Consider the following 21,931-nt stretch of genomic DNA (forward strand, 5'->3'; position numbering starts at 1 on the left):
GGTCAGGGTTAGGGTCAGGGTTAGTTAGGGTTTAGGGTTTGGGTTAGGGTTAAGTATGGTTTGGTTAAGGGTTAGGGTCAGGGTTAGGGTTAGGTTTAGGGTCAGGGTTAAGTATGGTTTGGTTAAGGGTTAGGGTCAGGGTCAGGGTTAGGGTTAAGTATGGTTTGGTTAAGAGTTAGGGTCAGGGTTAAGTATGGTTTGGTTAAGGGTTAGGGTCAGGGTTAGGGTTAGGTTTAGGGTCAGGGTTAGGGTTAGTTAGGGTTTAGGGTTTGGGTTAGGGTTAAGTATGGTTTGGTTAAGGGTTAGGGTCAGGGTTAGGGTTAAGTATGGTTTGGTTAAGGGTTAGGGTCAGGGTTAGGGTTAAGTATGGTTTGGTTAAGGGTTAGGGTCAGGGTCAGGGTTAGGGTCAGGGTTAGGGTTAAGTATGGTTTGGTTAAGGGTTAGGGTCAGGGTCAGGGTTAAGTATGGTTTGGTTAAGGGTTAGGGTCAGGGTCAGGGTTAGGGTCAGGGTTAGGGTTAAGTATGGTTTGGTTAAGGGTTAGGGTCAGGGTTAGGGTCAGGGTTAGTTAGGGTTTAGGGTTTGGGTTAGGGTTAAGTATGGTTTGGTTAAGGGTTAGGGTCAGGGTTAGGGTTAAGTATGGTTTGGTTAAGGGTTAGGGTCAGGGTTAGGGTTAAGGGTTAGGGTCAGGGTTAGGGTTAAGTATGGTTTGGTTAAGGGTTAGGGTCAGGGTCAGGGTTAGGGTCAGGGTTAAGTATGGTTTGGTTAAGGGTTAGGGTCAGGGTTAGGGTTAGTTAGGGTTTAGGGTTTGGGTTAGGGTTAAGTATGGTTTGGTTAAGGGTTAGGGTTAGGGTTAAGTATGGTTTGGTTAAGGGTTAGGGTCAGGGTTAGGGTTAAGTATGGTTTGGTTAAGGGTTAGGGTCAGGGTTAGGGTCAGGGTTAAGTATGGTTTGGTTAAGGGTTAGGGTCAGGGTTAGGGTTAGGGTTAGGTTTAGTTAGGGTTTAGGGTTTGGGTTAGGGTCAGGGTTAGTAAAGTCATGGTTTGGGTTAGTGTGAGGGGCCACCTAATGTTGGAAAAAAACGCAAACGCGGTAAAAACGCACTAAAAACGCATACAAACGCATACAAACGCATACAAACGCATACAAACGCATACAAACGCATACAAACGCATACAAACGCATACAAACGCTGCGTTTTTTTCATGCATGCTCATAAAAATGCTTGAAAAAAACGCAGCAGTTGTATGCTTTTGTATGCGTTTTTTCAATGCTTTTTTTGCGGGAAAACGCGCTGCAAAAAAAAGCAAGTGTGAAACCAGCCTTACTACAGTTATAAATAGTGTGTGTAATTTGTTACTAGTATTAGTTTATATACCTCTTCCTTCTCAGAGGAGTGGCTATATTCTGCATTTCACGTAGATTTTATTTGCTGGCATCTTTTATACCTCACAAAAGTTAAATCATGTTCACAGAAGGGAAAACAAGCTATAAATCACAGAAGGGTAGACTCACATCCCAATACAGCTCAAAATCTTGGGGGGATGTTGCTAATTTGGTAAGTCCAGTTTAGTCAAGGTCCCCTTTAAAGAAAGACCCTCCCAAAAGTGACCCTGCAAAAAAATCCCTCTCCACAACTTATAGCAATGTTGCTAAAGGGGGGGGCCATTTCCAAGGTGACCCCCTCCTCATCTCAGTTAGCTGGTGGTAATCAGAGGGAGACCCCCAGCACAGCTCTTGGGGAAAATTTTGATGTGACTGAAGAAATGGACACAACAAAATCAGCTAAGAGGGGGGGCCCGGAAAATAAAGATAATAGGACACATTCGACCGCAGAAGACTCGGACTGCCCTTCTGATGACTATTCCCCTAATGCAAGTCCAGATAGGCAGAGCGCTAAAAGAATACACACAGAACTCTCTCTTCCAACAGTAACTCCACACCCCATTAATTATGAGGAATTTGTGGGTTCCTCTAAGCAGACCACGGAGGGTTTTATGGCCAACCTTTTTAAAGCTTTCAACGATTCCATCAGATTAGGTTTCGAGGCACAGAACAAAACCCTTAAAGATACGTGTGATGCAATAAACAGGAGACTTGATAAAGTTGAGAATAGGGTAGAGGCAATAGAAAAAGATACAGGATTTCTTTCTAAACAAAACTCGTTACTACAGGCAGAAATCAGCACTCTTAAATCAAAGTTAACCGATTTAGAGGACCGCAACAGGAGAAATAACCTGAAGATTAAGGGGATCCCTGAAAGTGTATCCCAGAATGAACTTTCTGGATACGCAAAAGATATGTTTAAAAAGGCAGTACCGTCATTTTCAGATTTGGAGTTAAATATTGACAAGATTAATCGTCTTCCTCGTCCCAAGGATTTATCTCAAGATAAACCTAGGGACACAATACTACGCATTCACTTTTTTGAAGCCAAAGAGAGGATTTTACAAAATATCAGAGAAAAAGGCTCTTTTCCAGAACCTTACAGAGACATCAAAATCTTCTCGGATTTTTCGAAGGAGACGATGGATGCCAGGAGAGCTTTTAGAGATGTTACTGCCAAACTAAGAGACCTTAAAGTGCCTTACCGTTGGGGTTTTCCAACAAAGCTGTTAGTTTGGTACAATAATAGAAACCACGTAATTAATACAGCTCAGGAAGGTTCCAGATTTCTAAAATTCCTTCTAGAAGAACCTGAGTTTAAGGACAGAGATTGAAACAATTGTTCACAATCTATGTATGTTTGCTTACATACTTAAACTAGTGGAGATCCGTGGGAGAACTTTGCCACAATTTTTAATTTTTTACCCCGCAAATAGGTGAGACTCCAATTTTGGAAGTCCGCCAGGAGGACTCTTACAGTCTTCACTTTTGTTTAATAGGCCATGTTAGGCCAATTGTTGCTTGACTACTTGATTACTTTTTTACTCGTTTTCTTTCCCTTTCATTGTACTTAATGAAAATTCTATCATACAATGTTAGGGGTCTTAACAGTCCCAATAAAAGATATGCTTTACTGAAATAAATTTCCGGTACACATGCTGAATTGATATGTCTGCAAGAAGTCAAGCTGGCGAAGGATAACCAACCGACTTTTAAACATAAATCTTTTCCACACTTGTTTAAACCACTTTCTCCATCAAAGAAGGCAGGAGTGATTACAATGATCGGTGGCGCTGTCCCATTTCAATTTGTCAATGAGGTAGCAGACCCATTGGGCAGATTTCATATTCTAATCTGTGTATTAAATAATTCGCCTTGCACAGTAGTGAACATTTATGCTCCAAACAAAAACCACATCTCCTTTCTGAATAAGTTATTAAAAAAAGTTAATGAGGTTAAATCAGGAGACGTCATTTTGTTGGGTGATTTTAACATAATTCCTGACAGTACAATTGACTCATCCTCTACAGTCCGTTACAAAGCTCCGGTGCTGAATAAATGGCTAAAACAAAATGAGCTTTTTGACAGTTTTAGGTGTCTGAATACTTCCTCTCGAGAAAACTCACATCACTCGGATGTCCATGGCACAGCCTCACGCATTGACTTAATCCTTACGAATGTCTTTATGTTGAGCAAATTTAAGAGCTTTAAGTTCCTCAAAAAAACATTATCAGATCATTGCCCTGTTTTGGCAGATTTCTCTTTAGGCCCGATTTCCGAAAATTACATACCTTTGGAAATATAATCCAAATTTACTTAAGACTCCAGAATACAGACAGGAAATTGAGGACCTAATTACTAATTATTTTAGAGAGAATGCTTCCCCCGAAATAGACGCTTTCACTTTATGGAACGCGCATAAGGCAGTTATCAGAGGTGGCCTTATTCAGATTGCATCCAGATATAAGAAGAAAAGTAGAGAAAATATCATTAATCTTCAGGCCCAAATCAGTAAGAAAGAACAACAACAGATCAGTTTACAAACTCCTTCCTCCACTATCCAAGCGGAGATTTTGGGACTTAGGCAAAAACTGAGGTCTGAAATTACACTGGAATACGACGTTATGATTAGGGCCTCTAAATTCAAGTTTTACACATCCCTTAATAGACCTACTAAATTCATGATGGCTAGATTAAAGAAGGAGAGAATCAATAGGAGAATTAACAAAATTATTACACCTGCAGGTAAAACCCTAATACACCCTAAGGATATAGTCAACTCCTTTGCAGAGTTCTTTCATAATTTGTACAACTTAAAGGAAGACCCTAGTACTCCCAGTGTGGACACAGAATCTATTAATGCTTTTCTTTCTAGCATTAATTTGCCCAAGATATCTTCAGCAGATCTTGACTTTGTTAATGGCTCTTTTAATGAAAAAGAAGTGATTGACACCATTAATAGACTCAAGATCCAGAAAGCTCCAGGACCAGATGGTTTTTCTAATGAATATTTTAGGTCATTTTCAGGTCTTCTCGCTCCCCATTTGGTGTCGGTCTTTGAAGCTGCATCCTCTCGGGGCTCGTTCCCAAAAGAAATGTTGGAAGCGACAATTATCATGATTCCCAAGGGGGGGGGGGGGAGATCCTGAGAGGATTCGGAGTTATAGGCCAATATCATTGATCAATAGCGATGTCAAAATTTACTCTAAAATTTTAGCAGACCGTTTAAAGAATATCTTACCATCTCTACTTTCAGATGATCAGATCGGCTTCATAAAGGGGCGCCAGGCTTCGGATGGAACAAGGAGAGTGATAAATCTGATAAATAAAATTGAGTTATCTGGCTCTCAAGCGGTTTTTTTGACACTGGACGCCGAAAAAGCATTTGACAGGCTGAATTGGTCATATCTCAAAGCCACCCTTGAAAAATACGGTTTCGACCATAGGTTTCTGTCTTCAATTTTTGCACTTTATTCGGTGCCCAGTGCAAGAATATACGCCAATAATTTCCTGTATGTAAAATTTGCCATTTCTAACGGCACAAGGCAGGGCTGCCCTCTGTCACCTCTTCTGTTCGTCCTGGCCATTGAACCCCTTGCTGAGAGAATCAGATCTAATACTGATATTCAGGGTTTTAGAACCCAACATCGTGAGTATAAAATTGGTTTATTTGCGGATGACCTGTTTTTGACACTACTCGATCCTAGAGAATCCATCGCTGCATTGACTTTGGAATTGGGGCTCTTTACTAGGGCCTCCTATTTTAAGGTCAACAAAAATAAATCTAATTATCTGACTTTTAATTTGGACAACCTGGAGATTGAAGAGCTTAGGAAGGAGAATGAGTTCACCTGGGAGGAAAAAGGGGTAAATTCCTGGGGATAACTAACTAGTAATCTACCGAATATTATTAAAACAAACTTGAATGAGATCCTCAGGATTGTCTCTCTCGACACTTCTTTCCATGCTCGACTAGCTCTTTCTTTATTTGGAAGAATATTGACTAAAACTATTACTTTGCCGAAGATTCTCTACTTCTTTAGGGCTTTGCCTTTGACTATCCCTCAAATTCATCAATAAGATTCAAAATTTGATTAATTCTTTTATTTGGGGAGGGAAAAAGGCTAGAATCTCGAGAGACTTACTGTATAAAAACAAACATAACGGAGGCTCAGGTTTGCCAAATATACATGCGTACTATCAGGCGCTCTTAATCAAACAAAGCTGGTTCTGGTTTTGTAACAAGATTCGACCTGCATGGACTGACTTGGAAGATGATGTGGGTAGACATGTATCAGCAAAAGAGCATTTCTTTACTTTTATATTCCATTACCCGAGGCTGATCTCATCCCACCCAATTTTTAAGCCAATCATACTTGCATGGAGAATATTCTTAAAGCCTTCAAAAATGTACAACAATCGGGTCCAATTCGGGAAATTCCCTTTACACCTACTTGTCTCTGTATACAACATTCCTCTGTCGGAGTCTTGGCTTTGTTCAGATATTAAAAGAGTTGGAAGCCTCTACGAGGGAGACGAATTTCTCACCTTTAGTAATGTTAAATCTAAATTTAACTTGCCATCTTCCGATTTAGTGCCCTTTTTAATCCTAAAGGAGTACATTCAGAAACTTAAAAAAAACAAAAACATTAACCTGGAGATATTGGTATCATTGCTGTGCAACGCTAATAACAAAAATATTTGGAGTTTAAAAAAATTTATATAACTTCTTCAATGGTGATGTGGTTAGCTCCAAAAATGCATACATGAGGAGGTGGGAGTCTGAATTGAATGTGGCCATAGAAGACAAGCAATGGGATAGCGCCATCAAATACACCTACCAGTCTATTATTTCAATGACTCTTCACGAATCATATTTCAAGATTCTAACCAGGTGGTATTTCACCCCTATAAGATTATCGCATATAAACCAGGAGCATTCTCCCCTTTGTTGGAGGAACTGTGGTCAACAAGGAAACCTTTTTCACCTGTTCTGGGGCTGCCCGAACATTAAAGATCTTTGGAACAGAGTGTCACTGCATATCAATTCCTTTTTCCAAAATTTCAAAATCACTCCCCAAAGAGCTTTGCTGTCTCTAGACTTGGAACTTGTTGACCAGTCAGTTAAATTTGTTATCATACATATCTTTCTAGTAGTAAAGAATACAATTGCTTACTGGTGGAAAAAACCTGACCCACCATTATTTTGTGAAATTTTGGACAGACTTCATCAGCATAGTTCCATAGAAAAGAGATTTGCAACCGTTAATGATGGATTAATCAGATATTCCAACAAATGGAAGGTTTGGAACACTAAATTCTGTAACACTTAATTATACTTGGTGCGGTTTGAATTCGCTAACTTGGCTTCATATATATGTGCATTGTATGGGTTTTGATACATTACTTATGTATATTCATGTACTTGTATGGCATTGTTAAAAAGACTTGAGTTCTCTACTTTTTATTCCCTTAATCCTCTTTCCCACCCTTTTCCCTTTGTTAATTCCCTTTCTTTCCCTTCTTTCCCTCCCCTTTTCCCAACCCTTGTTATTTACTAAAAATCCAATAAAAATGTTTGAAAACAATATACTTCTTGAATGTGGTTTTGTAGGAAAAAATGAGAAACTCCTCATCAACTTTTAACCCTTTCTAACAAAAAAATTATGTTTCCAAAATTATGCTGATGTATAGTAGACATGTTGTAAATGTAATTTAATAACTATTTTGTCTGACACGATTCTCTAATTTAAAGGTCATAAAAATGTAAAAAGCTTGAAAATTGCAAAATTTTCAAAATTTTTGCCAAATTTCTATTTCTTTCATAAACACAAGTCATATCAAAGAAATTTTACCACTAACATGATGTACAATATGTCAGAATCAATGTAATCCATTGAAGAGTTCCAGAGCTATAACCTCAAAGTGACAGTAATTAGAATTGTAAATATTGGCTTGGTCATTAAGGGCAAAATTGGCTTGGTCACTAAGGGGTTAAAGAGGGGCCATTGTTCAGTTAGGAGTGACTTTGGACCTCCCACACAATACTCATGTTAAAAATAAAAAAATGAGGGTCCATCAACCCTCACAGTTTTTGACAGTGGCTAGTTTTGAGAGGATAGCCCTCAATCAGTTATAAGTTGTAGGCGGAAGGGGCCCGTTGATTCCTTTGTATGCTACGAGTTCTTGCAGTAATGTCAAGTCATTTTGTGGTGATGTGGCTGGGATCTGAGGTACCAAGCCTTCAAGTATAACACAGTAAAAGTGCAAAATTGATGGAGACTTTTTAAAAACTTTTTTTTTTTTTTTTAAAGTTGAACAAAATTGATGATGAAACGAAGATCCTCAGAGCATATATCACTTTGGCCATCCATTGGGATTGATGGTAGGCTCCTGGAGTATTGATGTGTACATCTGAGTTTGCCGGAAAACAAGCAAAAGGAGGGCCAGTGTTAGGACTCATACCCATTTGCGAGAAAAAAAAAAAAATCGGTCCAATTTCCGGACTGAAAAAATAGACGAGTGCTATGCGAGTGTCATGCGATTTCTGTGTGATTTTTCCACAGAACATCCATATGACAGGCATATGCAATGCAATTTTAACATGAGCTTTTACATACAGCAGTTCTCCCTATGCAAAAGCTCATGCTAACATAGCATTGTTTTAAAATAATATAATATAATATAATATATATATATATATATATATACACACATATACACATACACACATATACACATACATACATATATATACACAGATACACGCACACACACATTTTTATTTATTTACTTTTTTGAATGAGAGATAGCAGAATAGCCGTTAATTCATTTAGGAGACATGGTTTGCATATAGTAAACCACTGCATATCAGGGAGATTTATATAGGTCAGTGACTACTAATTTTACTAGTGTGTTTGTGTACAATTTTGGAGCTGTAGGTATTAAATGAAAAGAATGTAATCACGAAAAAAAATTGTGTGGGCTCACGTGAAATTTTCTCTGCCAGAGAGGGAAAACCAGTGACTGCCTGAGGGCAGATATTATTAGCCTAGAGAGGGACCATGGTTAATTCCCCCCTGGCTAAGAACATCTGCCCCCTGCCACTTCAATTCTGGCACTTAGCCTCTCTCATCCCACTGCCATGTAGTGGTGGCATATGAGGTTAATGTCACCTTGCTAATGTAAAGTGCATTAAGCCTGGTTAATAATGGAGAGATGTCAATAAGACAGCTATCCATTATTAATCCACTAGTCTGAAAGGGTTAAAAAAGCACACTAAGAATAAAAACTGAAATAATTAAACACACATTTTTGTCATCTTTATTCAACTCCCAATCCCTCTTGTTCTCCTGTAAAAAATCCAAAATTAAAAAGCAAGAATATCCCATACCTATCTGCCATACAGTCATGTCCCACACTGTAATCTATCTCAAGGGGTTAAATAGTTTTCAACCAGGAGCGTTGCTCATGCGACCACCCCAGCTGTAAAACACGGATGAATGAATGAAAAGCTGCCTGTGCAGCCTCCCGCCTGACCGGACATGAACTCATGGGAAAGTTTCTGAACATTTTCCCACGCTCTCTTATTCACCTCAGGTCAGGAGGGGAGTCTGTGTAGCCTAAGTGACATCAGCAGTTGTCAATGAGGCTGCGCAGAGTCCCCGCCTGACCCGCGGTGAACTGACAGCGTGGGAAAATGTTCCACGCTACATGTATGTATTCCATGTGTATATGTAATGTTTTGTGAGCGGTCAGTGTGATTTTATAGTAGCCAGTAGAGTTGAGCGAAACGGGTCGAAAAATTTCAAAAGTCGGCGACTTTTGGCAAAGTCTGGTTTCATGAAACGAAACCCGACCCTAGGATGAGGTCGGCCACGAGGTCGGCGACTTACGCGCCAAAGTCGCGTTTCAAAAGTTTGTTTTGCGCTCTTTTTCAGCCAATCAGGATCCACGGACACTGTGGGCAACGTGATGACATAGGCACGGGTCACCACCATCTTTCAGAAGGGCATGCAAGTGATTGGCTTGCTTTGGTGGGCGTCACAGGGGGTATAGAAGGGCGTGCACGCCGACCGCCATCTTACTTCTGCCGATCTTAGCATAGGGAGAGGTTGCTGCTGTTTCTGTAGGGAGAGTGTTAGGCAGGGAAGAAGAAAAAAAAACTGCTTCTGCTGCTAGCGATTGTGCCTGTACAACACACCAATCACTGTGTGTGCAGTGCAAGGGGAGGCTATATTGTGGTGTATCAGTGGTGTTGGTTGTTGGGCTGCCTTCTAAGGCTTCCTGACAGCTGCATTGCTGTTTACCAACTGCTCTGCAAACTGCTTTTTTAAAAGCAATCCCAATTTTTTTTTTTGTCCTGCTGAGGTACTGAGCTGCAAACTGCTTTTTTAAAAGCAATCCCAATTTTTTTTTTGTCCTGCTGAGGTACTGAGCGTGCATGTTTTCACACCATACAGTGGTGTACGCTCCTCACACAGTACCGTGTAACGGCTGTTATCACAGCCACAGTGAAGCTATCTGTGTCACTCTGTGAGAATAAGTCGAGGACATGTTCCGTTCTTACAGACCTGCACTCTAGGGAGATTCCTACTCTGCCCAATTCTACATACACCTTGTAGTTTGTGATACACTAGCCAATTTCTGCCTGTGACATAGCGCTGTGATATTCAGTGGGCCTCACACAATCCAAAAGTGTCCAGTGTCCACAAGTGTCTGCAGAAATTCAAAATCTCACTTATCCTCTAGTCACTTTGGTCACAGCTGTGCCATCGAGCCTGTGACATAGCGCTCAGATATTCAGTGGGCCTCACACAATCCAAAAGTGTCCAGTGTCCACTAGTGTGAGCAGAAATTCAAAATCTCACTTATCCTCTAGTCACTTTGGTCACAGCTGTGCCATCGAGCCTGTGACATAGCGCGCAGATATTCAGTGGGCCTCACACAATCCATAAGTGTCCAGTGTCCACTAGTGTGAGCAGAAATTCAAAATCTCCCCTGTCCTATAGACACCTTGTACCTTGTTTTACATTACTATATAGTTTGTTGGATTTTGTCTACATTTCTACCAAAAATGAGGAAGGCTGGTGGAAGAGGCCGTGGAATTGGGCGGGGGTTGGCAGCTGGTAATGATGGTGTTGGTGGTGGATCTGATGGTAGTGGCAAGAGCAAAATAGGACCGAATGCAGGAGGTGTTGAGCCTGTGTCATCGTCTGGCTCCATAAGGCTTCGAAGGCTTAGTTTTCTAGGAGATGGCAAACCGCTTTTAAAGCCAGAGCATCAGGAAAAAGTTTTGTCTTACATTGCTGACTCCGCCTCCAGCTCTATCGTCTCCTCTTCTGAAGTTGTAAAAAGTAAAAGCACTGAGTCGTCATTGGAGGCTCATGTTAATGAAACACACCTTTCCTTGTGTCCTTCACCCCAACCAAGATTGAAGGATGACGCAGGCCATAATACTGATTACTCCATGGAGCTGTTTTCACATACCATGCCTGGATTATCAAGTCAAATGGTGAATTACCCAGGCCAAGATGAATCTGACATGGAGTGCACTGATGCACAGCCGCTGATGGATGATTCTGCTGGTACATTCACTCAGAGCACTACATTGTCCTCGCAGTGTACAGAGCCAGATTCTGACCCTGATGAGACTCAGGTGCCCCTTCCCGCACACTATACCACCATACACGGTGACACAGAGGAAGGTGCACATGACATTGAAGAGGAGGTGATGGATGACCCTGTTGTTGACCCAGATTGGCATCCATTGGGGGAAGAGGGTGCTGCTTCCAATAGCTCAGATGAGGAGCATCCACAGCAGACATTGACATCGCAACAGCTGTTATCTGGAATGCCCGGAGCACTCCAAAGACAGGTTCCAAAAATCAAAAGAGTTGCTGGACAGCTTGTCCAGAGGGTCAAAAGATCACAGCGTGCTAGGCCGCAAAATGTCTGCCAAAGTAGGAAGAGTGCAGTGTGGCACTTTTTTGAACAAAATCCTCATGATCAGGCCAAGGTTATCTGTAAGAAGTGCGCAAAGACCTTTAGCCGAGGGAAAAATGTGAAAAATTTGAATACCACTTGCATGCTTAGACATTTAAACACCATGCACTTGCAAGCGTGGACACAACACCAAACCTCAAGTGCCACATGTGCAACTGATCACAACGAAGGTAGTCAGCAACGCTACATTGTTTCCCCCACTGTAAGCCCACCGGTTAGCACAGCAGCAAATGTTGAGGTGTCGTTGCAAGGCCACAGCAGTCAGGGAATCCCACTGTTATATCAACGAAAGACTGATTCTAGGCCATCAGAAAGAACACCAACTCCATCACCATCATCAACCCTCTCTCAGTCCGCCCTGTCCACCGCTACTTCCACCATATGCAGCTCTCAAGTCCAGCTCACCCTCCCAGACACTATGAGTAGGTCAAGAAAGTACTCAGTCTCTCATCCGCGTACACTGGGTTTGAACGCCCACATTGCCAAACTAATCTCGTTTGAGATGATGCCCTTTTGGTTGGTGGAAAGCGCAGAGGCAGGCCATAATGCATTTGTGGGAGGATACACGGCCAGGCACTTTGAGAGCAGACATGGAGTTGACAGGTGTGCAGTGGTCAAAGCTGAAAGACCTCTGTAAAGTCCTTCAGTGTTTTGAGGAATGCACACAGCTGGTAAGCGCAGACGACGCCATCCTAAGCATGAGCATCCCACTTATGCGTCTGCTCATGCAAACTTTGACGCACCTTAAGGAGCAGGCTTCTGCAGCCAATGTTGATGAGGAGGAAGAGGAGGAGGGAATCCTTGATGACATTCAGACATTGTCTGCTCAGGGACCTCTCCTGGACGAGGTGGAGGAAGAAGAGGAGGAGGAGGAGGAGGATGATGGGGACGATTACTTAGGGGAGGAGGATGCATCTCGTGGGGCAAGTGAAAATGTTGGCGTGGCAAGGTCTGGTACAGGGTTTGTGCGTGACTGGAGGGATGTGGATTTGCCAGAAAGTGCTCCTCCAACCAGCACTCGCAGTGCATCATTGACACCGGGAACATTGGCCCACATGTCAGATTATGCCTTGCAGATCCTAAAAAGGGACCCCCGCATTGCCAAAATGATGAACGATGACGACTACTGGTTGGCCAGCATCCTGGATCCACGCTATAAAGGCAAATTATAAAACATCATGCCACAGGAGAACTTTGACCTAATATTGGCTAATAAACAAGCAACTCTGGTAAATCGGTTGCTTGAGGCATTCCCAGCACACAGCAGCGGTGATGGTTCTCACACGAGCCGTACGGGCCGGGGGCAGCTTGGCAGAGGTGTTCGTGGTGCACACAGCAGAAGTGGCGTTGGAGACAGGGGTTTCATGACAATGTTGTGGACTGATTTTTCAAGTACCGCTCACACAACTGGTAATACTGCATCGATGGAAAGTGACAGGAGACAGCAGTTGTCAACTATGGTTACAAACTACTTTTCCTCCCATATCGATGTTCTCCCACACAGGTCATTCCCCTTTGACTATTGGGCCGCTAAACTGGACACCTGGCCTGAATTGGCACAATATGCCTTACCTGAGCTCGCTTGCCCAGCTGCAAGTGTGCTATCGGAAAGAGTCTTCAGTGCAGCTGGATCAATCCTGACAGAAAAAAGGACCCGTCTGTCAACCCAAAATGTGGATGATCTAACCTTCATTAAAATGAACCACGCATGGGTTTCCAAGGATTTTGTCCCACCTTCCCCTGATGACACATAGGGTGACAGAAAAATGGCTTGCTTTGGTCCACCTCTTCCTGGGACTTCACCTATTTCGCCTTTTGCATCAGCTGAATGTCCAACATCAAGATATGCCACTTTCTAAAACTCCTTAACTGTGCTGCCTCCCCCCCCCATGGCCGGGGTCACCACCTAGCACACGACACCGTGCGAGTGCCGTTGCCCTGGACAGGTGGGTAGGCCGACTCTTGGTCGCGGGCACTAGCACAGGGTCCCTCATAGTGCAATCAAGTGTCTCTGACGGTGGTGGTGCACACCCGCCGTCAGACACACCGCCGTACTATGAGGGGCCCAGTGCCAGTACCGACGCCCACGAGTGGGCCCCCCTTGCTTGGGCAGGGCCCCAGCAATGCAATCTTTACCTCTTCCTGCTCCTCCGCTGTGTAGTCTGGGCCGTCAAATCCATACTGTGCCTGACACCGTTTGAGCCTGCCTCCTGATGTATAGACATATATTTTGAATGTGTACGCTATCCATACATGTTATCTGGGGATACGGTACCCTTTCTCACCTTTGTGCAATCACGTGCAATCCATACTGGGCCTAACACCGTCTGGGCCTGCCTCCTGATGTATAGACATATATTTTGAATGTGTACGCTATCCATACATGTTATCTGGGGATACGGTACCCTTTCTAACCTTTGTGCAATCACGTGCAATCCATACTGGGCCTAACACCGTCTGAGCCTGCCTCCTGATGTATAGACATATATTTTGAATGTGTACGCTAGCCATACATGTTATCTGGGGATACGGTACCCTTTCTCACCTTTGTGCAATCACGTGTAATCCATACTGGGCGTGAGAACGGCTGGCGAGCTGTTAAGCAAGCTACAGCACCTGTGGTTTGCATACGTAAGTTTTTCATTTTTTCAGGAATGACGGTTAGGCCTAATTCCGGAACTGCGGTTGACCTGCACTTACTGGGAAATCATTGTTCGCGGGTAATAATTGTAATCAGTGATCCCCATCACTAACGTTGTTCAGTGGGTTATCTGCACCTGTAAGCGACAAACGATGGCCTTTTCAGTGTAGCGCACATGCAGCCACGGACATGTAAGGGCATGACACACCAGTTATTGGCCAATCTCATGTGCCAGAGCCTCACGTGTCCCTCTAGTAAGCCGGACTCGGACCGCGGGGCATGACGGAGTCTCGTTCGTTAACGGAATTAAGCTTGCAATGTGTGCATCTGTTCTGTAGCTGGCATGGTTGAGGTTTCCCAGGTGGAGTCGAATTTAACCGTAGGCTCCACTCCTGGTGGTGCCCTTCTGGACATTCCTTTAAGGTTCAGCTCTGCAACCATACTGCCCACGTAAAACAAACACTTTGCCTTCATGAACGCTGTTTGGAGGGTCATGACTCGTGGGAATAACGCCGCCCAATCAGTTAACCTGCTAGAGAGATCGTTCGTTGCTCCCAAGCATGACATCACACTCCCTAGGAAGAAGGTAATGCCACTGTGGCGACCATACTCCTGGGGGCGACACAAGTGCACTGATGCCCAGCCACTGCTCGATGAATCTGCTGGTACATTAACCCAGACCACTACATTCCCCTCGCACGCTACAGGGCCTGAATCTGACCCTGATGAAACTCAGGTTACCCTTCCCATATACAGTTCCATCTTACACGGTGACAAAGAGGAAGCTGCAGATGAAAGTGCAGGTTCGGCCCACCCGCCATCAGACACACCACCGTACTATCAGGGGCCCTGTGCCAGTGCCGTCGCCAACGAGTGGGCCCCCCTGCTTGCTCAGGATCACAGCACTTGCAAAGTTGAAATACTGTGCAGTGAGATGGAAGATGGGGACGACGAGGAGTCCAGACAAGTACAGGGATTCCCTAGCGAGGAGACTTATTTGATTGTTTTCAATGTTGGGACAGCAGTTTTTGGGGAGCACTATACTCTGGAGAATGATAGATGGGGCCCACCATACACTGGAACATTCCAAAGGTGGACATCAGACACTGGAGCAGCATTTACAGGGCCCATTATACACTAGAGCATTAGAAATGGGGCCCATTATGTTTGGAGCATTATTTGGGCCCATAAGACAGTGGAGCTTCATCCATGGGGACCAACATATACTGTAGCATTATGTGGAGCTCATCATATACTGTTTCAAACATTATATGGGACCAATGATTCTGTATGGAGAAATAGATGGGCCTCGTCATGAGATGTAAAAAGTGAAGTATTTTTCATTGTACTATACCGCTATTTCTCTGCCGTATCGGAGCATAATGAGTTGTGGTATGTGTTAAAGGGGCGCTCTTTCGCCCAGGGCACATGAAAACCTGTAGCCAGCCCTCCCCCCCACAACTGTAGCCAAATAACCCCCATTTTTCAGTGCGTAACTTGTATTATGAAGTTAATTAAGGTTGACAAGCTTAAGTAAGAAGAATTGATGCTTTTGGCATTCAAATGGGCACTGTTGGTGTGTTTCCTGTCCTCCTCTCACTGCCGACTTTTATTACCCATTGACTTACATTGGGTTTCGTGTTTCGGTACGACCCCGACTTTTCCCTATAATCGGACGATCTTGCTCGACCCGACTTTTGGAAAAGTCGGGTTTCACGAAATGAAACGCGACCCTAAAAAACCAAAAGTCGCTCAACTCTAGTAGCCGGACATGAATTGCCGGCTTTTCAAAGGACACCGATGCGTAAAAATAGGACAGCACTCGCATGGTGCGAGTGCTGTGAGATTTTTTTCTCACACCCATTGACTTTCATTGGCAAGTCTCATCTGAGAATCGCAGCAGAACACAGCATGCTGCAATTTTTTTCTCAGTCCGATTTCGGCTGAGAAAAAAAACTCGCAAATGAGATGTCACCTATTGAATAACATTGGTCCAAGTGCAATCCGATTTTTTATCAGATTGCACTTGTCCGTATTTCACGCAAGTATGAGCCCTTAAAGAGAACCTGTCAACAGGTTTGGCCAATATGAGATACAGCCACAAACTTTCAGGGCTGAAATACAGCGCCTTCCATCTTCTTGCATCATATGGATGATGTGTCCCTGCGTCATCCACACAGTCTCCTCAGCACCGAGCTCCTATGCAGGTGTACTCTGACCTTTCCTGGCACCTGCGCACTGCAGTACATTGCTCTGCCCTCAACAGAACAGAGAAGTACGCTTGTGCAGGAATGTCTGTGTGTTCTCAATGTAATGACACTAGTAAAGCATGCCTTTATTTTTCTTCATTGTCATTTAGCTGGTCTTAGCATGCTTTCACATTGTGTTCAGGCACCCATTCGGTTGCCCCTTCAGGGCTTATGTCCGACCCCTCAGCAAAACGGGATTTGGACATATTTGCAGCCAAATTCATAGACTAAAATGATGCTGGCAGAGCAAACGTGTGCTTTGCAGTGCATCATTTTTGGGAGCTTACACCTACTGGATAAGGTCACCTTGACCTAGTAGACTGCGTCTGAGTGTATACCTCCAGTAGGCATATACACCCAAAAATGATGCACATCAGAGCGCACGTTCGCTTTGCCGACATCATTATAGTCTATGACCTACTTTGCACATACGCAAGAATCCCATTTTTCAGAGGGTTTGGACGCAAGCCCCGGTGGGGGTGCCTGGACACAATGTGAAAGCACCTTTACTTTCATTGAAAACTGTGAACAGTAAGGTAAATTCCCCAAACTTTATTGCGGGAAAAAATTCCCTTCTTCTTGTACACAAATTAGATCACCATTAAAGACAGCACTTACTGAAATGTAGGGAGTGAGTTTAAACTCACAAGTGTTGAAAATTAATATATTGGTTTTAAAGACATCGCCTAAATTTTCTTTTTTCTAAAGTTCCTTTTTTTCCTTTTAAGAAACCGCACCATTTTTCTATTCTGCCTGTGTTTTGGCATTACAGTTTCTCTCCATTCAAGTTAATGGGGCTGAATTACTACACCGGACATAGCTCACTGCTTTCTTTGATGATTTAACAGTTACATAATAACCTAATAAATTAGATAGCCAAAAAAGAAGAGATTAAGCTTCCGTGCCACAACCCTTTCACTTTTTTGTGTTCTGCATTGATTGCTCCAAGTCCATGACCTAATTTACTAGCCACTGTTTGTCAGTCATCCAGTACAAATCATACATTAGGAATTCAGTTTTTTCCTTCTGTTTACCCAAAGTAACAAAAAACCAGTTTGAAATCCTCTTTGTATATAACACATATAATCAGCCACTAAACACAAACACATGGAAACCTCAATCTGCAAAACAGATAGGCGGCTGCCAAAAGGGATTTCCAGTCTTCTCAATTATATTGTTTTGCTTCCCAGACAGCGATGTTTTGCTTATATGGTTCTGGTTTGTCATTTTACAAGCCTTGCTATGAATGAAGCAATGTAATAAAAACTGACATGTAACGTCTTCCACAAATCTGTGACAGGAAAGCATGAAAGCATGAGGGTGGAGTAAGGAAAAGTAAATTTTAAAATTCCAAAAATACTTACTGGCTATTAGTGAAACATCTGAAACATCTGTTAGCCTAAATCTCCAACAAATCAAATTTTTTCCATATTACTACCCTACTGGTAATCCTACTGATGGAGACAATCTTAACACAAATTTCCAGTCCAAAACTTTCACTAGTTACCGTAATTACCAGAAATTGCAATTTTCTTCTTTAACTTGTTATTGGAATGCTGTTATTTGACCACAAACAATTTATTGGGCGATACATCTTATTCTGTTCAATAAATAACCTTAAAAAGGGAACCTACAACCATGTTTTCGCCATACAAAAGTACAACCAGCATCGGTAAGCCCTCTGCTACAGCATTCTAGATTGCTGTACACAAGTCCTCAGTCTGCTCTGCAAGGCACAAAAAATAGCTTTTATTATACTTACAGATGGCACAGTCTGGTCCAATAGGCGTCTCTACTCTTCATCAGGCGCAACCGCACTTTTTATTATTGCAGTCTTCCTTCCCTGCTTCGTGTCAATGACGCTTCCCATGTCATCCACAGTGTCCCTTATCGTGCTCCTGCGTAGATGTACTTATCTCTGCCCTGCAAAGATTTTAACTAAGGGTCATCGGCGCTCTTTGGCCTTACCCCGCTCATATGTATTTCAATAATTACATTGTGAAAAAATGTAACAGCACAACAACAACTAGCGGGTGCCCAGGCCGCCTAAGCAATGTATCCAACACTTGACCAAATCCAGATAAACGTAAAAAAGGAAAGCAGCACTCCATAGAATTTAAGGTGGAAAAAAAGGTGGACTTTATTCTAACCCACATAGCATGGCGACTTTTTGGCTCACACTGACCCTTTCTCAAGCCTCAAGAGAAAGGCTCAGTGTGAGCCGAAACGTTGCCATGCTATGTTGGTTTGACTAAAGTCCACCTTTTTTTCACCTTGAATTCTATGGAGTGCTGCTTTCCTTTTTAAATTTTACAATAATTAGAGAGAGAATTACACCTGCGCAGGAGCATGATGAAGGACACAGCGTGAATGACGTAGGATGCGTCATCCACAAGAAGCTGGGAATAAGGAGGGTGATCGTAAGAAGATAAGAGGCACCGGATGAAGACCAGAGATGCCCATCAGACTGGACCATATGTAAGTATAATAAAAGCTACTTTTTGTGCCTTGCAGAGCGGACTGGGGACATCTATGCAGCATTCTAGCATGCTGTAACAGAGAATTTACAGGTGCTGGACGTACTTTAAATGGGGAAACTTGGTGATAATTTCCCTTTAACCCTGAAAAATTCTTAAAAATCATGCAATGTAACCAATGTGCACACTACATTACTTTACGTATAGAACAATTTGTTTAAATGTTTTTTTATACACTTCAAAATGAAGTCTAATTTTCAATCTACACTTGGTTTCATTAAAATTGATTTAAGGGATAAAAGTGAAACTGTGCTTCCAACTGCATTGGTGCCTATGACATTAATGGTCCTCTTATTATACTCCTTTTTTTTTTAATCTTCTATAAACATTAATGGGTTATTCCCATGATTGGTGCACATGCTCCACTGTTTCATTCTGTACTGCACAGCCACGTTTTCTGGATCAATGCAGAAACCAATAGCTAAGGAGGAGGATCATGCATCTAAATAAACAGTGCAGATGGGATCAGCAGAGATATTTAGTTTTCAGAATATATACAATCTTATATTCAATACGTTATTTATAAGGCAAAAACATTTCATTACAGTATGAAAACAAACATTTACCAAAGGAATCAAATTATCCAATTTATGTTAATGGAAATTATATAAACATTTCAATTACAAGGAATTTATAAACTGCTTACTTCATGTGTTGATAATTCTATAGTGTCCATATCACATGTCCCACATCCAGATTCAGGAGTCCAAATATTTGGTATATAATTTCCAAAATAATTCAGCTGAACCTAAAAATGTAAAAAAAAAAAAAAAATACCGTAGCAGTTTTAAAAAATACAAAAATGTCACATTTACAATTGAAAATTATATACAAACTAATATATGCAAAAAGTTTAAAGCAAAGAATGTCATCAAATTGTAAAGAGCTACACAATAAAAAGGAAACTTCTTTATATGTCAATTATTTTAACGTAAAAAATAGATTTAAAGAAAAACCAAACAATGTCTTCTATATATCTACAGTGTTACTTTTTTAAGCTTATATCTCTTCTACTGTACAAGAAGAAAGACAAAAATGGCAAAGTGGAGAAAAGTTTGCAACCCATATTAAATTATGAGTGTAGTTAATGTTGCGCTTAGTCTTATGACGGTTGATATTACCATACAAACATTTACAAGCCATTTTATAAGGTTCCAGCTTGAATGTTTTAACAACAGGTGCTCTCCTGGAGCCGCCACATGGATATGACCACCATCAAAGGCATTAAATGGCTTGTTAACTTTGTTTTAATCAAGGGTCAATGAGGAGGCAAGTTGTAGGATGTGGCACACTGGCAAACTGTAGGGAAAAGGAGGAAATCGTCCCATATTCTTTAAACTCTACAAGACCTTTTGAAGTAGAAGTTGTGCCATTTTAGAAATATGTGCTCCATGTTCACAAACAACCACCTTTGTCTCATCCTCCTGTGGCTGGAATAGACCATGTAATTTGTGGGCATAAGGCCTCATAACGGATGGTCAGAAGTGCACGCATCCTGCAGACTTTCTATGTGTGTGTCTCATCTGGAAGCAATCACTAAACTGCTGTCCAAGATATCCTACATTAATGTGGTGATAACTAAGTCTTTTTCAGGCAGGATTACACAGCAGAGTAAAACCATGCTTCAAAGATATACATTATTTGAAAGATGCACTGCAAAAATTACCGAGCACACATCAATCGTGGTGCCATGTAGCAACTGACAAACGACGGTCACCATCCGGTCACGCCACTACAGCTGAAAAACCTTAGATTAGGCCAGTATACAAGTGTCCAGTTTAATTGAAAAGTTAAAAATCATTACTTAAATATAATTAATATTCATTTTTAGTGTGGTGCCGCAATCCACCAACGCTTTTCAAACGCAGCTTGCACTTTTTATAGTGGCATTACAAGCGTGGTTTCACGGTTTCTCAAGATAAATACCATTTCTGCGCACATAACACGCTAGTGTCATAGGTACCAGGCCCAAATTCACATGTGGCATAATTAAAAACATAACTTAAGAACTATAAAATGGATAAAACCGCAAGCCAAATGAAGGAAACAGAGTTCAGTTATTATAAAGGAAAAACAATAACCGTAAAAAAAGCAAACACTAATAAACAAAATTCTGACATCCGTCACACAAACACTGCATAAGGTTTAATATAAACTCTCTATTATACTTTGTAGAAGTAGAAATATGTCTGCTAACAATAAACAATTGCTAGTATGGTAACCAAAACGCACCTGTAAATGCTAAGTTACCACAATGTAGTTTTTAATTACATATTACTTTGGTCAGAGGTATTAAGATCAAAATTTAGAGACTGGGTGCTTTTGGCTATGGAACAATAATAAGATGGAAGAATGAATAAGACCGACAACACTGGGTAACAGGATTTCATTTTTCAGATTGAGACGAATCGGGTTTCTTCTATCCTGACAATCACAGCAGTGTTGACATTGCACTGATACAGCCAGGGATTAGCTGCAGTGGTCACACATCCGTGTCAAAAATGTAACGACTCAAGAAGAACAGAGACTGGTGGGGGACCCATGAAGTGTTGGAAAGGGAACAGCAGGAGGTCGGTATTAGGGGTGGTTCATATTGCGTTAAGTGCCAAGCGTTGAGCACATCCGTTACATTGCGGCACTAACGCTATGTAACGGATGCGTTAACGCACCCATTGGCCGCAATAATAGTAATGCATCCTAACGCATGCCGAAATCAGCATGCGTTAGCGATGATGCGTTACTTTATGACACACCCTCGAAAGCGGTCTGCAGCGTTTTTGGGTGCGTCGCTTCTAACGCATAGCAAATGGACGTGTTCGCTATGCATAGATCTGTATGGCTAACGCATGGTAGCGAAATGCTACCATGCATTAGCGCATACCGTTAGCGCTAGGGCACAAAAGATGTCAAAAATGACATCAGCGTTAGCGCACCCATTTAACGGATCCGTTAAACGATTGCCCCTAACGCAAACCAGGGGAAGAGTCTTGAGGAGATCATTTGCATATTCCCAGTGCCTTCTGGGATAAGTGAAGAGTCTCCGCGAGCTCAACGATCACTGGGTTTTGGCCGTTGCAGCTGAAAAGAGGAAATCGGAGAAACCAGGGGAAGAGTCT

General features: G+C 42.2%; 1 protein-coding gene across 2 annotated transcripts in view; it reads right to left on the reverse strand.

The window, feature by feature from the left end:
• Positions 1-21,931, reverse strand: part of PLOD2 (procollagen-lysine,2-oxoglutarate 5-dioxygenase 2) — a 280,821-nt gene that overhangs the window by 51,972 nt on the left and 206,918 nt on the right. For both annotated transcript variants that reach the window (XM_073579116.1, XM_073579115.1), the window contains exon 8: positions 19,462-19,563. In XM_073579116.1, coding sequence (XP_073435217.1) covers positions 19,462-19,563 — 102 coding nt within the window. The remainder of the gene's footprint in view (positions 1-19,461; positions 19,564-21,931) is intronic.

This window comes from Dendrobates tinctorius, unplaced genomic scaffold (genome assembly GCF_039654945.1).
Source record: "Dendrobates tinctorius isolate UK_male_01 unplaced genomic scaffold, ASM3965494v1 ptg000060l, whole genome shotgun sequence".
Classification (NCBI taxonomy): Eukaryota; Metazoa; Chordata; class Amphibia; order Anura; family Dendrobatidae; genus Dendrobates; species Dendrobates tinctorius.